This window comes from Cervus canadensis, chromosome 10, assembly GCF_019320065.1.
Source record: "Cervus canadensis isolate Bull #8, Minnesota chromosome 10, ASM1932006v1, whole genome shotgun sequence".
NCBI lineage: Eukaryota > Metazoa > Chordata > Mammalia > Artiodactyla > Cervidae > Cervus > Cervus canadensis.
In genome coordinates this window covers 10,588,401-10,605,441 of record NC_057395.1, presented here as the reverse complement: position 1 = coordinate 10,605,441, position 17,041 = coordinate 10,588,401, and the positions used below count along the sequence as shown (strand labels likewise).

At 45.2% G+C, this 17,041-nt stretch overlaps 1 protein-coding gene across 7 annotated transcripts in view; it reads right to left on the bottom strand.

Annotated features, from left to right (window-relative positions):
• KIF16B (kinesin family member 16B) overlaps positions 1–17,041 on the bottom strand; it is a 282,011-nt gene that overhangs the window by 232,378 nt on the left and 32,592 nt on the right. For 6 of the 7 annotated variants that reach the window (XM_043480090.1, XM_043480091.1, XM_043480093.1 and 3 more), the window contains exons 2-3: positions 12,476–12,545; positions 7,794–7,907 (exon numbers count right to left, since the gene is read on the bottom strand). In XM_043480090.1, coding sequence (XP_043336025.1) covers positions 7,794–7,907; positions 12,476–12,545 — 184 coding nt within the window. Of the gene's footprint in view, positions 1–283; positions 1,003–7,793; positions 7,908–12,475; positions 12,546–17,041 lie in introns of those variants that run through there. The other variant, XM_043480092.1, reaches the window with a different exon arrangement.

Sequence of the window (17,041 nt, the reverse complement as noted above, 5' to 3'; positions counted from 1 at the left end):
AAAGATATAATTACCATGGATTTTAACAGAAGCCCCTTCAGCGCTGACAGTATTCTTGAATACCACTTTCATAGGATTATACCATGTAAAGAAGTCACTGAAGAGCTGTTAACAGCAGAACACATGTAGTCCAGTTTTTAATCAAAAACAAACCTAACAAAGCAAAAGGGAATCTCATCCTTTTTCCCACTTAACAAAAGATTCCTAAAATATAAAAAGGCAAACAAGGCGAAGTGACAATCATGTACAGAGGCAGAGACGATTTTAAAGCATGATGACTTACCATCTCAGAATTAAATAGACTTATAAAGTGATTCATTCTATACCAGAGCTTCCAGAAACTAAATATTCAAAACCTGAAAGTCACAGCAGCCAGAAGTTGTGGCCCAAACCGTGCCAAATCAACGCCGTTGTTTTAAGGATACGGCTGTTCATCAGAGTCAGTCTCCAGAGGCTCTCACCAGCCAAGTAACGGGTGGGTGTGGGTGTGGGTGAGGCCGGGGTGATGGGCTCCCTTGAGTCAGAGTCCAGATGATTTTCCCTCTTTGGCTATTTTCCCAGGAAGATGGGCTCTGTGGGGCCTGGGACGGTGCCCACAGTCCTGAGTCCATGTCTGCATCCCACAACTGCAGTGGGACGCTCTGGGGAATGGAAGGGAGTGAAGGACAAATGCTTGACCTACATGATCAATGGGAGTGAAGCAAACCGAGATGCCTCCTCACCCTACTTATCCCAGCGAGGGAGGGGACCAGCCAAAGCTTTCTAACCCCCACCTGGCCTCTCGGACCAGGACACCACGGGCACGAAGAACACCTCCCTCCTTCAAAAACAAGTCAGGTCAGCAGCTGGAGAGACAGCAGAGATGGGGGTGCGATCAGGTTCTCAGTCAGGGCAGGAAGACGTGTGGGATGCACACAGGCCGGGGCAGGATCCGCCATCAGCCCCGCAGGAGTGCGGAGTCTCCGTGAGCGACCCTGCGTGACTCCAGAAACACCGCCTCCCCGTGGGGACCTGCGCCCTGCGGGCAGACCCCGCCCCGGACCGCCTGAAGACCACCGGCCAGGCAGAGCCCGCCCCCGACGGCCTGATGACCACCGGCCGGGCAGAGCCCGCCCCGGACGGCCTGATGACCACCGGCCGGGCAGAGCCCGCCCCCGACGGCCTGATGACCACCCGCCGGGCAGACAACTGCCCCGGATGGCCTGATCACCACCGGCCAGGCAGACCTCGCCCCCGACGGCCTGATGACCACCGGGCATACCCCGCCCCCGATGGCCTGATGACCACCGGGCAGACCCCACCCCGACGGCCTGATGACCACCGGCCAGGCAGACCCCACCCCGGACGGCCTGATGACCACCCGCCGGGCAGACACTGCCCCGGATGGCCTGATGACCACCAGCACCTCTCTCCCCTCCCCACTTAAGCGTCCCACTACCAACACAGGCTGTCAGCCAGGATGCCTCCACCCCCTCATCCCACCCTCCTGTTCAGGCTTCCTCTCCTCAGTCAGAGGTGTACAGCCTGTCCCTTCAACCAAGCCATCTCCACGGAGGACCTCTCATTACCCTCCTTCACTCTGACTTGACTTTCATCCACTTCTGCTTCAGGAGCTGGCATTGTCTGATCTTTTTCTCACAGTCGGATGGTTAAGTCAACCTTCAACTGTGTTCGTGACCCACCCTTGGGCAAGCAGTGTGGCCAGGTCCGCTGTCTGGGGACAGGCGAGGTGGCAGGCCGCAGCGGCCGCAGGGCTGAGACCCACAGCCCCCTCCCCAGCCCCGGCCTGCATGCTGGCTGGCGCTCAGCATCGGCCTGGAGGCCCCAAGCCCACGCGGAAGGCCTTCCCTCACCCCCTCCACACACACATCCACACACACCTCCATGAAGCACCAGAACCAGGAATCCCACAGGGACTTTGGGCTCCAGACAAACCATCTGAGAGGTTGGTTTTCACCACCAAAACAGAATACGAAGAAAACTGTAAATATTTATTTATTTCTTCCTGATTAGACAAAAAAAGAAATGACAGATTATCATTTTTAACACTTCACAAGGTGCCAGTGGAGAGGAAGAACAGCCTTCCAAAAGCTTCCCAAAGAATAAAGGAACAATCTCTCATACTTTTATCTGGGGCTAAACAAAGTCACGGAAAATACCATATTTAAACCAAACCCCAGGGACTTCCCTGGTGGTCCAGTGGTTAAGATTCCATGCTTCCACTGAAGGGGGGCTGGGTTCGATTCCTGGGCAGGGAACTCAGGTCCCACATGCCACAGGGTGTGGCCAAAATAATGACAATAATAAAAAACAAACCCCAAAGTTTTCAAGATGGAATTCTTCCCTTGGGTTAAAATCCACCCCCGCCACTTTACTCCTCATTTATTCTCTAGAAAGCTACTCAGGTGGTGTTCCACCAGACTCAGGGGGCCTGGGGTAGGGCAGGGCTGATGGACAGGACCCTGCAACTGGCACAGAAAAGGGCAGGCCCCGGGGGCTGAGACGCAGGCCTGGCTCCATCTCAGCTCCAAGTCGGCTGGGGACCCCGAGAATCAGCGGGACGGTGCCCACACCTCGGGGCCCCCGGCAGGGAAACAGGCTCCCCATGGCAGCTCCCACCAAGGACTTGTTGACCACGGTCCACCAACTGAGGTGGGGATGGAGGGGCCGCTGGATGGGCTGATGGGCTGCCCTCCCAGCCAGGGACCCGGAGTCCCACCAGCGTGTCTGAGAGGCTGTAAAGCTGATTCCAGAGCAGAGGGAGGCACTGCGGGGCCTCGCTGGAGGGCAACTGCCCACGGGCGGGCACCGTGCGAACGAAAGACTCTCTGTCCAGCTGTCAAGGGGGAGATTTTAGGTCTCAGGTTTCTCTGGGGTCGAATCAAGGAACAGGCAAGCGTGAGAGCAAAGCCTCCCTTGGAGCTGGAAGGACCATTAAGAAAATGAGACCTTACTTAAATGGTCTTTAATCAAGATGAGTATGGACTTTAACTGCTCACTGATTTTTTTTTTCTAAATTTAAAATTGATTTGGAAGGAAGAAATATTAACCGTCATCTTACTTGGAATTTGTTTAACATTATGGGAAACCTGACTTGTACTACAGTAACGGGCATGATATACTGTCTCAAGGTGCCTTTACATTTTAATCATTTTTAAAGAGAAGAAAAAGACAAAGGGTGACCTCATGCTAAGCTGATGATCTTCCCCCTATTTAGAGCAGGTGTGTGACCTGTCAGCTCACCTCCTGGGCAGGATCTGCCAGCATGAAAACGTGAGCCCACACAACACCAGCTAATAAAATCAGAGGTGAGGGAGATTGCCTTTTGAAGAGAGTAGAAAATGGGTGTTTCCCCCAAAATGCCGAACTTATAGAAAAAGAGATCAGATTTGTCATTCAGGTGGGAAGTAGAGAAGGGAGGAACTGGAAGAAGTTGGACAAGAGGTACAGCTCTGCAGTTATTAGAGAAATAAATACTAAGGATGCAATATAAAAGTGATGACTACAGTTAACACTGCCGCACAGTATACAGTAAAGTTGTTAAGAGAGTAGATCTTAAGAGTTGTCACCACAAGGAGAATTTTTTTCTTTTTCTTTTCCTTGTATCTATACGAGAAGATGGATGTCAGCTGAACTTACTGTGGTCATCATTTCACAAGATATATAAAGCAGACCACCATGCTGTATACCTTAAACTCACATGGTGATGTATGCCAATTACTTCTCAACAAAACTGGGGGAAAAATGCAAAAAATAGGTATTGTCCTGCATCTCTGCTGGTTCTAGTAACATGTGGTCCTACTAGAAAGCACCGTTCACTCATGTATCTCAAAGGTTTTATCAGTTTTGAAGTGAGTATAAATAACCTGAGACTGTTCAGAGTCAAGGAACCCAAACGGCTGAAGCTCAGTCCGGAAGCTGGGAAGTGTGCTCCTGAGTTGCAAACTCTTCATAGTCTCACTATTTTTAACTCTGGGAAGGTATTTTTGCCTCCTGTTACTGCTTCCCTGACCTTAACTCTCACTGAATCCAGGAACTGCCACCTGTTCCCATAAACGGACCACCAACCGCAGACGAGGCTTCCCGGTTAGCAAACGCATGCTGGGCACCTCCCGGGGCCAGGGCCCGCTGCCCACGCCGCCACTCCCATGCCTGGGCTTTCCCTCAGCACAGTCCCTGTCCCCAGCGGCCGCAAACCCAGGTTCAAGGCGGGGAAAGCCAGCCACTAGCCCGGTAAGTCAGGAGGGAAGCCTTCGTGGTACTTCCTTCATCCTCTGGTGAAGACTCTCTAAGGAGCGGGGAAGGAACCAGCTTTCCCCTTAAACTCTCTCACACGGGTCTCCTCACCCCCATCCCTACACGGAAGCCCAAGTCCGGATTCTACTAGCCGTAACATTCCGTTCTTCGCCAGACTCCTAGCTACCAACGTTGGTAAGTCCACTCATCTCAGGACCAAAGTTACCTTCATTCCCTCGCTGCCCATTTCCTCACTCAACTGGGCGGCCCTGCCCACCTGTCACTGAGGACACACCCACCCTTTCTCTCACACCACAGGGCCTTCCGGTGGCATCGCCTCTGCCCTAAACAGCAGCCCTAGGATTTCAACTCCGCTTCAACTCAGTGGATTAGATCTGCGGACTTCCTCTAGTCCACTGAGTTACTTACCCTGAGTCTCTCTGACAAAGAAAAATGGAGGTACCGCTGACCTCGTTTGGTTCCTGAGGGGCTTAAACGAGGCAGCGGCCATGAGCACCCTGCGGTGTTTCTGAGTCTGGGGCAAATTCCGGCAACACGAGTTGCCCCTTCCTCTCCCTGCCCCTGCCTCGTGCCAGGCACCCCCCCTCCCCTCGCAGCCCCCACTCCTTCTGCCGTCGTCCTGTCGATGTTTCCCTGATGGTGAATCGACATCTTCCAGGCACAACCCCTCCAGGCTCTTCCTTGGAACAACTTCTCCAAGTTCACATCCCATCTTCACTCTAACCCAACATGCACATCGCCTCAGAAAGCCGTCTCCACGAAACATTTCTAAACCAACTACATTTCTCAGATGTTAAGGAGTATGCAGGTCATCTGGGGCTCTTCTAAAAATTCAGTTTGGTTCAGCAGGAATAGTCCCTGAAATTCTGCATTTCTAACACTTCCCCAGGCAATGCTGAGATTCCAGCACGTGGACACACCAGGGGACAAGAAACTCGACGACGATACCACTTCAAGATGCTACCACGTGGGTAGGACAGCCAGGTTGGGAATTCTATTAGGTTGGTTGGAATACATTCTTAAATAAATGTGGTTATGTTATACGTCATTTTAACGCGCATCTCTCACTTTATGTTTTTGCTAATGATTTATTACTTGCTGTATATTTTATATTTATTTTAAACTATGGAAATGCTGATAGACAAAAAGCAAATTTGAGTGATTTCCTTACTCAAGTTCAAAATGCGTCAAAAGGACCAGAGGACAACTCACAACATGAATAACACAGTTGGCCCAGGAACTGCTAATGGACATACAATGCAGTGGTGTTTCAAGAAGTTTTGCAAAGGAGTGCCTTGAAGATGAGAAGTGTGGTGTCCAGCCATTGGAAGTTGACAATGACAGTGACAATTGAAAGCCATCATCAAAGCTGATCCTCTTACAACTACACGAGAAGTTGCCAAAGAACTCAACGTCAACCATCCTAATCATTCAGCATTTGAGGCAACTTAGGTGAAAAAGCTCAGTAAGTGGGTGCCTCATGAGCTGACCAAAAATCTTAAAAAAAAAAAAAAGTCGTTCTGAAGTATCGTCTTCTCTTATTCTATGCAACAGCAATGAACTACTTCTCAATCAGATTGGGACGTGCAACGAAAAGTGGACTTTATACAACAACCAGCTCAGTGGCTGGACCATGAAGCTCCAAAGTACTTCCCAAAGCCAAACTCGCACCAAAAAAGGCCATGGTCACTGTTCAGTGGTCTGCTGCCGATCTGCTCCACTACAGCTTTCTGAATCCCAGCAAAACCATTACATCTGAGAAGTATGCTCAGCAAATAGATGACATGCACTGAAAACTGCAACGCCTGCATTCGACATTGGTCAACAGAACAGGCCCAATTATTTTCCACGACAACGCCTGACCATATGGTCACATAACCAAACTTCAAAAGTTAAACAATTATGCTACAAAGCTTTGCCTCATCCGCCACATTCACCTGACTTCTCATCAACTTTCTAACACTTCTTTGAGCATCTCAACAACTTTTTTTGCAGGGAAAATGCTTCCACAACCAGCAGGAGGCAGAAAATGCTTTCCAAGAGTTTGTTGAATCCTGAGCCACAGATTTTTAAGCTACAGGAATAAACTTATTTCTTGTTGGAAAAAATGTGATTTTAATGGTTCTTATTTTGATTAATAAAGATGTGTTTGAGCCTCGTTACAATGATTTAAAATTCACAGTCCAAAACAGCAATTACATTTGTACCAACCTTAATACCCTCAGTTTAACACCTCGAGACCTGAAGTTACAATTAGAAAAAAGCTGTTAAAAAATAAAAGAAAATAGAATAAAGAAAAAAAAAGAAAACAGCTGTTAAGAAGCCAGGAAGAAGCCCAGAGATGCAACCAGTTTCTCCCACAACACGGTGCTCCCCAGGACCCCACTCTGCTCTAACACCCTGCTTGTCCCACCCAAGGAAATACACAAGTCCTTCTGGTCACGTGACACATCACCATGCAATGGTCCCTGGAGGCCCTTCGGGTCTGTTCTTATTTGCCAATGTCAGGTCTACATTTCAGATCACATTAGTCCACAGCACAGGTTTCCTGGACAAACCCCACCTTCATTCTATGTTCCACAAAGATTCTGGGCAAAACGATCTTTCTGTCTAGAATCCTTCTTTCTGGAACCTACAATGGTGCACCCAAGAAGGGGAAATGTGACTTGGGTTTGAAGTCTACATCCTACAGCTCTGCATCTGGGTAGGACTCAAGGTCAAATGAGCAATCTGCCAGGCTTAGCAGTACACACAGGCAGACCTCAAAGACACTGCGATCTAGTTCAGATCACCGCAACAAAGCAACAACGGCAATAAAGCTAGGCTCACAAATGTTTTGGTTCCCCATGCAAATAGAAGTTATGTTTATATTATATTGCAGTCTATTAAGTGTGTGGTAGCATTATATCTAAAAAGAGTAATACACATACTTTAATCAAAAAATATTTTCTTACTAAAAAATACTAACCATCATCTGAGCCTTCAACAAGTCATTATCTTGTTGCAAGAGTAACATGACAATCACTGGTCAAATATGATAATAATAGAAGAAGTCTGAAATATCGCGAGAATTACCAAAACGGGACACAGAGACACCAAGCGAACAAATGCTGCTGAAAAAACGACATGAACTCACTTACACAGGTGGCCACAACCTTCGATTTACAAAACACAGTATCTACAAAGTATAATAAACCAAAGCACAGTAAAATAAAGCATGTCTATAAACGTCCCCCTCAAAATGCTCTATTTGCAGAGCTCCTTTAAAACTGTAGTCACGCCAAGTTTTGAAACAAAAACTACGATCACGCTCAGAAGTGGAAAAAAAAACTCCACCTTTTGGGGATGGAATTTATCTCAGGCCTAAGAGAAATGGTGCTATGTAACAAACAAAAAGCTAAGTTAGCAAAGACTAATTTTATATAAATCATATTCAGAAAAAAAAATTAGCCAAGACGTTTTAAAGAGTTTTAGGGTAGGCATGTTTTTCTCAACATGAAAATAAACCAAAATAGAGATTTTTGAAATCATCATACCATTTCTTGAGAAACATAATCTGGACTTTCTGTATCAGCAGAATAAAAAGAAAAGTCGTAGGTGAAGGTCTTGGTCCGTTCTCTTCCTGAGTCCCCAGTCCCTCCTTCTGGTATCTAGAGAGAGAGAAGATTGTGATAACAAGAACAATGCAATAGAAAAACCATAATAATGTAAAGAATACTGTTAGCTGACAAGTAATCCACCCAATTCAAGGGAAAAAAACAATTTGTTAGAAGTTCACAACAATCGCCATTATGCATTATTTATACCCTGACTCAAATCCATTTAATTCGTCCTGACCACTTTCTCAATGAAGGAAGGAAGGAAGAAGAAAGCAAACATAAACTCCTCCCGGCCTCCTATTCAGGCTCTCTACAGTATGACCCAAGGCTACCTTTTCTGGACTTTTTATCATGATTACCTTATATGACCTGACACTCCGGCCAAAGCTAGAGTCTGTACAACTCCAGGGGGTGCTGTTCACACAGATGACAATGTGATAACAGATGTGTGATCTACTGGCCCCACTAAAAACTCCAAGTCAGACGCCTCCCCTTCCATAAGGCTCCCCTTGGCACTCCATCCAGAAGTAATTTCTCCCACCTCTGAGAGATGAGCCTCTCCCAGGACACATCGTATTATGAGTCTATTGCATATGTTTGCATACATCTCATCTACCTTGCTATATACCAAAACTGAACAAAAAAATCATGTTTAAACATCTGCATATGCCACCAATGCCTCACACAGCTCCCTGGATATGTGCTAAATAAATTTAATCGGTATCATATTTGCCAACATAATTCAGATACTACACTATGTCTCCTTTTCATCATAGGGGACTGGAATGCAAAAGTAGGCGTCAAGAGACATCTGGAGTAACAGGCAAGTTTGGCCCTGGAGTGAAAAAAAAAAAAAAGGAAGCAGGGGAAAGGCAAACAGAGTTTTACCAAGAGAATGCATGGGTCACAGCAACACCCTCTTCCAGCACAAGAGAAGACTCTACACGTGGATATCACCAGATACTCAATAGCGAAATCAGACTGATTATATTCTTTGCAGCCTAAGATGGAGACGCTCCATACAGTCAGCAAAAACAAGACCGGGAGCTGACTGCTTCTCAGATCATGAACTCCTTACTGCAAAATTTAGACTTAAATGGAAGAAAATAGGGAAAACCATTAAGCCATTCAGATATGACCTAAATAAAATCTTTTATGATTATACAGTGAAGTGACAAATAGATTCAAGGGATTAGACCTGATAGACAGAGTGCCTGAAGAACCATATAGAGGTTCATAACACTGTACAGGAGGTGGTGATCAAAGCCATCCCCAAGAAAAAGGAATGCAAAAAGGCAACATGTCTGTCTGAGGAGGCCTTACAAATAGCTGAGAAGAGAACCAAAAGGCAAAGCAGAAAAGGAAAGATACACCCATCTGAATGCAGAGTCCCAAAGGAGGTTAGGAGAGATAAGAAAGCCTTCCTAAGTGAACAATGCAAAGAAATACAGGAAAACAATAGAATGGGAAATGCTAGAGATCTCTTCAAGAAAATTAGAGATACCAAGGGAACACTTCATGCAAAAATAAGAACAATAAAGGACAGAAATGGTACGGACCTAACAGAAGCAGAAGATATTAAGAAGAGGTGGCAAGAACACACATGATTTTTCTATCATACAAAAAATGTCTTAATGACCTAAATAACCGTGACAGTGTGGTCACTCACCTCAAGTCAGTCATCCTGGAACGTGAAGTCAAGTGGGCCTTAAGAAGCACTACTTCGTACAAAGCTAGTGGAGGTGATTAAATTCTGGCTGAGTTATTTTAAATCCTAAAAGATGATGCTGTTGAAGTGCTGCACTCAATATGCTAGCAAATTTGGAAAACTCAGCAGTGGCCACAGGACTGGAAAAAGTCAGTTTTCACTCCAATCCCAAAGAAAGACAAAGCCAAAGAATGATCAAACTACTACACAATTGAAGTCATGTCACATGCTAGAAAGGCAATATTCAAAATCCTTCAAGCTAGGGTTCAGCAGTACCTGAACCGAGAACTTCCAGATGTACAAGCTAGGTTTAGAAAGGCAAAGGAACCAGAGTTCAAACTGCCAACATCTGTTGGATCACAGACAAAGCAAGAGAATTCCAGAAAAACACCTACTTCTGCTTCATTGACTACACTAAAGCCTTTGACTGTGTGGATTATTAACAAATTGGATAATTCTTGGACCACCTTACTTGTCTCCTGAGAAACCGGTATGCAGGTCAAAAAGAAACAATTAGAACCTTAAATGGAACAACGAACTGGTTCAAAACTGGGGAAGGAGTACATCAAGGCTGTATACTGTCATCCTACTTATTTAACTTATATGCAGAGTACATCATGTGAAATGCCAGGCAGGATGAAGCACAAGCTTGAATCAAGATTGCAGGGAGAAATGTCAATAACCTCAGATATGCAGATGACACCACCCTAATGGCAGAAACAGAAGAGAAACTAAAGAGCTTCTTAATGAAGGTGAAAGAGGAGAGTGAAAAAGCAGGTTTAAAACTCAACAGTCAAAAAAGCAAAGATCATAGCATCCGGTCCCAACATTTCATGACAAGTAGATGGGGGGAAATGTAAACAGAGACAGAATTTGTTTTCTTGGGCTGCAAAATCACTGCAGATAGTGACTGCAGCCATGAAATCAAAAGATGCTTGCTCCTTGAAAGAAAAGCTATGACAAACCTAGACAGTGTATTAAAAAGCAGAGACATCACTTTGCTGGAAAAGGTCTATCTAGTCAAGCTATGGTTCTTCCAGTAGTCATGTACAGATGGGAAGGCTGGACCATAGAGAAGGTTGAGCACCAAGGAATTGATATTTCTGAACTGTGGTGCTGGAGAAGACTCTTGAGAGTCCCTTGCACAGCAAGGAGATTAAATCAGTCAATCCTAAAGGAAATCAGTCCTGAGTACTCATTGGAAGGACTGATGCTGAAGCTTCAATACTCTGGCCACCTCATGCAAAGAGCCAACTCATTGGAAAAGACCCTGATTGAGGGAAAGATTGAGGGCAGGAGAAGGGGGAGACAAAGGATAGGATGGTTGGATGGTATCACTGACTCAACGGATATGAATGTGAACAAACTCCAGGAGATGGTGAAGGACAGGGAATCCTGGCATGCTGCAGTCCATGGGATCACAGAGTTGGACACGACTAAGCGATTAAACATTATATGTACTATAAGCTGTAAAAAAGAAAAAAATTTAAGTTCTAATTATTAAAATGTTTAAAACTCCAGGCACCTATTGCGGTTGTATCAAACGAGGCAATGTTTGCAAAACTCAAAAAGCAACAGAGTAATCAAGGAAAACGAGATTCCATAACACATGAAGAAAGGATATTCATCCAATGCTCGGGTCTCCCCACTGGTTCCAATAAATACAGTATTAGAATGATTGTACTTTGCAGCCCTGTGAACACATAAAGACAGAGGAAGCAGAGCAAAGCGAAGGTAACTAACAGCAGAGAAAGAGTGAGCAAAGCGAGAAGACGTGGGTGATCAGAGGAGGGGAAGCCAGGTGCGGCTGGGCAGTGCCAGGAGGAACAAGAAGTGCAGGTCAGCAGAGCAAGAAAGACATTCCACTGCAGAGGCCGCAGGCGAGAGGCAGGCACTGGCGCCTCAGAGGAGGCCTCTGGAATCCCCCAGGGCACCGCCCGTTTGAAGACCAGGCCCAGAACCGGCTTCCATCACTGGGGATCAGGTTACAGGGCTTTGAAACTAGATTACAAAGGGTCCAGTCCCCTGAGCCATGAATTAACAGAAATCCAACCAGAGAGTGATCTGTACTTGGCCGCAGGGCAGCAGGCCTCTGAAACCCAAACCTGTGAGCTAATGACAAACCTCAGAGGAAGAGGGGGTTGGGTCCTTAGGGGCGAGATTCCTTTATTACTGATTTTACATACTTCTTTTCCCCATAAGTGGAAAGCACCCAGGATATTTTAAATACAAAAGAACTTGCCATCCTAGAAAATTCTGGGATTTTTTTCTTTTTTCTTTTTTTTTTCAGAAAAAAATTTCAGTTTTTCACATTTTTTTCATCTCCTGAGTTTTGAATAGTAATACCAGCTCCTCCTGCAAGGTTTATGAAGTTACTTTCAGTAGAAATGAAAACAGGGACTTCCCTGGTGGTCCGGGGGCTAAGATTCCACACTCCCCATGCAGGGGGCCTGGGTCCCATCCCTGGTCAGTTAACTACATCCCACATTGTACAATGAAGATCAAAGACCCCTGTGACCTGGCAGAGATGAATAAATAAGTAAAAATAAGTATTTCTTTAAAAATGAAAGCAAATCTGGGGTCGAAGCTTATAATAATCCACAATGAGCTCATTTCCAGGCTAAAAATCCACAACAGGATAGAGGATAAAAATGCCTGGTCTCATGTCCCCCAGCTGCGGCCTGGCTCTGCAGCTAAGGTCAACAAAACCAGAGGCAGGACAGGTGACAGGTATCACCTGTCACCCATTTGCTTCAGGGCCGAGCCCAAGCCAAGTTCAAGCTGATGTCATTAACTGAACTGAGAGAAGAAAGCTGTGGAAACAGATGTGTTGTACTCACCCACAAACCATTTAGCACTGAAACAAACCACGTAACTCACAAAACTGGAGCCAGGCCAGGTCACTACTTGCCTTTAAGTTTGTGATGGTCGTTTTGCTTTTCTCCATTTGAATAATGAATTTGGCTTCCAAGTCCTTTTCCCTGCAACACAAGTAATTCAGTATTGGTTAGGCAGGAGAGAAAAGGGTGTTTCTACAATTTTTGTTGTGTCTACTTTTTATGTACGGCGATCTGTTTTTATTCAGCATGTGAGGCACAATCTCTAACTCCTCCCAAATCCTTAGGAACATAAACATGAGGACACACAAAACAGAGGCCATTATCAAAAACTTAAGACTGAAAACGCTGTATTACTCAAACCCTGGGAGCATTTCTACATGGGAACCAAAAGGAGTATAAATGCAAGGACAGACAGCGTGGATGGCGATCTAGGCCAGAGGGGCCCCGCCCACCCGGGACAGAGGAAAGGCACCTTACCCTCCACCCAGGACCAGCACTGGGAAGAAACAGCAGTGAGTGCTCACAGCCAGGATGCTTCCAGAGGCAGCCAGGTCACCGCCCTCCCCCACCTTCCCTCCACATCCATCCAGAAACTGTCATTCCCAGAAAACACTGGAACAGGAGGTTAGGAGAACTCCTAAAATAAACAAGCCGACACCCACACAAGGGAGTGGGGCGTCCCTGGTAAAGGAAAGAGGAAGGTCTCTAGGTACTGCTGCGGACAGAGGCCAGGGGACGCTGAGTGGGAAACTGAAGGTGGAGAAAAGCATACATAGGATGCTACCCACGTGTATTTAAAGATAAAAAGGATAACCTATTTATCTTTCAAAAGGGCACCTAGGGAGAAAGAAGAGACAGAGAACAAAGCTAGATTTCTACAAAAACATCTTGATCTGTAAATTGTGTTTAGAATGACAAAAATAATTTACACAAAAATAAAACAATTTTTATTAAATAACCTAAAACCCAAAAGTTTTATGACCAACCTAGACAGCATATTAAAAAGCAGAGATATTACTTTGCCAACAAAGGTCCGTCTAGTCAAGGCTATGGTTTTTCCAATGGTCATGTGTGGATATGAGAGTTGGACTGTGAAGAAAGCTGAGTGCCTAAGAATTGATGCTCTTGAACTGTGGTGTTGGAAAAGACTCTTGAGAGTCCCGTGGACTACAAGGAGATCCAACCAGTCCATCCTGAAGGAGATCAGTCCTGGGTGTTCATTGGAAGGACTGATGCTGAAGCTGAAACTGAAACTCCAATACTTTGGCCACCTCATGCGAAGAGCTGCCTCATTGGAAAAGACCCTGATGCTGGGAGGGATTGGGGGCAGGAGGAGAAGGGGATGACAGAGGATCAGATGGCTGGATGGCATCATTGACTCGATGGACATGGGCTTGGGTAAACTCCAGGAGTTGGTGATGGACAGGGAGGCCTGGCATGCTGCAATACATGGGGTCGCAAAGAGTCAGACACAATCAAGCAACTGAACCGAAAACCCAAAAGTAAGTTGAAGTAAATCAATCTGTGCGCTGCACAGTGAGAAAAGATCTCACGCTAGATTCCTTGGGCAGGAGGAATCTAGGCTAAGGAAAAACAGAACTATTAACACAAAGCAATCGTCAAGTTATTTTTAGGCATCATATTTTGGTGATAAAATAAGTGTATTTATCCTAGCATTTCTGCCTGCGTATTGAGGGATAATACATGAGTAATTATGTTGCTGCCCCTGATAACCAAGGTTTTTGGTTTGAAAGGAGATACAAACATCAGATTTGTTAGAAAGAAACTGTAAGACCAAAATGGAATCACTCAAGCTAAGCCCCACCAAGACCTAATACCTAACTTAAGGCAGCTTCAGCCTCTCCCAAGAGTAAGTCTTGAACCAGTCCATCTGGAAATTCCTGGTCTAAGGTAACCTGCCTGGTAAGAACCCCTGCAGTCCCCCAGGGAAGCTGACTTGGCCAGAAATAATCCACTTTTTTTTAACTTCCTTGTCACAGCCTCCTTCTGCCCATAAAAGCCTTCCATTTTGTACAGCTCCCAGCAGGGCCTTTCTACTTGCCAGGTGGGGAGGCTGCCAGATTCATGAATCTTTGAATAAAACCAATAAGATCTTCAAATTGACTCGGTTGCATTTTTTTAAACAGATTGATGACGCAAGGTAAAAACTCCTTAGTCCTAAATCTAAACGGGAAATCTAAGATGAACTTTACCTGAAATTGAAAAGAAGTACTCCCCAGCTTTGTCCTCGGAAAAGGCCTAGTCTTATGGCCAAAGTAGTATCTAAATACCATTTTCCACTAAAGTATGCCAGGGCTCACTGGAGAAGATTCAATTCAAATATACAGGCAGACCTCAGAGATGCTGTGGGTTCCTTCCAGACCATGGCAGTAAAGCGAGTATCACAACACAATGAGTCACATTAACTTTGCTGTTCCCCAGAGCGAATCAAAATTATGTTTAAAATGTGCAATAGCATTTTGTCTAAAAAAAACAAGGTACATACCTTAATTTAGAATTACTTTATTACTAAAAACTGCTACCCATTATCTGAGCCTTTGACAAATGGCCATCTCTTTGTTGGTGGAGGGTCTTGCCTCAGTGCTGATGGCTGCTGACTAAGGCAGCTACGGCAGTTTCTTTAATATAAGACAACAGTGAAGTGCTCCTCACTGATTGACTCTTCCCTTCATGAACAATTTCTCCGTAGCATGCAATGCTGTTTGACAGTATTTAAACCAAAGGCTGATCTTCAGTCCTGGATGTTCATTGGAAGGACTGATACTGAAGCTGAAACTCCAATACTTTGGCCACCTCATGCGAAGAGTTGACTCTTTGGAAAAGAACCTGATGCTGGGAGGGATTGGGGGCAGGAGGAGAAGGGGACGACAGAGGATGAGATGGCTGGATGGCATCACCAACTTGATGGACATGAGTTTGAGTGAACTCCGGGAGCTGGTGATGGACAGGGAGGCCTGGCATGCTGCGATTCACGGGGTCGCAAAGAGTTGGACAAGACTGAGCGACTGAACTGAACTGAAACCACAGACTCAAAATCGGAGCCAATCCTCTCAAACACTGCTTTAACAATCAAATTTATGTAATATTCTAAATCCTCTGTGGTCACTTCAACAATCTTCACAGCATCTTCACCAGGAGTAGAGTCCATCTCAAGGAACCACTTTCCTTGCTCATGCATAAGAGGCAACCCCTCATCCATCAGAGTTCTTTCATGAGGTGTAGCAATTCAGTCACATCTTCAGGATCTACTGCTAAGTAGTTCTCTTGCTATTTCTACCACCTCTGCAATTACTTCCTCCACCTAAGTCTTGAACTCCTCAAAATCATCCATGGGGGCTGGAATCAACTTCTTCCAAATACCTGCTAATGCTGGTATTGTGACGTCTTCCCACGGATCATGCATGTTCTTAATGGCATCTAGAACGTTGAATCCTTTCCAGAAGGTTTTCAATTTACTTTGCTCAGATCCATTAAAGGAATCACTATCTATAGCAACTACAGCCTTATGAAATATATTTAAAGAATAAGACTTGAAGGTGGAAGTTACTCCTTGATCTGCAGAATGGATACTGTGTTAGCAGGCATGAAAACAGCAATAATCTCCATCATGGGTCACCAGGTGCATTGTCAATGAACAGAAACATTTTGAAAGCAATCTTTTTTTTTTTTTTTGAGAAGGTCTCAACAGTGGGCTTAAAATATTTAGTAAACTATGTTGTAAAGAGATGTGCTATCATCCAGGTTTTGTTGTTCCATTTACAGAGCACAGGTGGAGCAGACTGAGCATAAATTCTTAAGGGTCTTAAAATTTGCTGGAATGGTCAATGAGTAGTGGCTTTAAAGTTACCAACTGCATTACCCAGTGGCAGTCCTAAACGACACCTTCTTCCAACAGAAAGCTGTTGTGTCTACACTGACCATCTTTGTTTAGTGCAGCCACCTTCATTAACGATCTTAACTAGATCTTCTCCATCAGTTTGCACTCGGACGTCATGGAGACGGCTTCTTTCCTTAAACATCATGATCCAACTTCTGCTGCCTTCAAACTTCTCTCCCGAAGCTTCCTCACCTCTCTTGGCCTTCACGGCATGGAAGAGAGTTAAGGCCTTGCACTGGATTAAGAGAATGTTGTAGCTAGTTAGATCTTCTATCCAGACCATTCAAACTTTCTCTACATCAGCAATAAAGCTGTTTCACTTTCTTATTCATACGTTCATTGGAACAGCAATTTTAATTTTCTTCAAGAACTTTTCCTTTGCATTCACAGGTAGGCTAAATGTTTGGCACAAGAGGCCTAGCTTTCGCCTATCTCGACTTTTGACATGCCTTCCCCACTAAGCGTAATCACTCCAAGCTTCTGATTTGAAATGAGACAGGCACCTCTTCCTTTCACTTGAACACTTAGAGGCCACAGTAGGATTATTAAGTGGCCATTTTCAAAATTACTGTCTCGGGGAAGAAAGAGGCCCAGACATCATATCATTTCCCAACCTGGCTTGTTCAATAACAATGACCATAACCTGCAGGGAATGTAAAGATGGAAGCAGAACCTATAGACTAAAAAAGATTTTAGAGACTCATCCACTGACTGGATCTCAATTCCTACAGAAAAACAT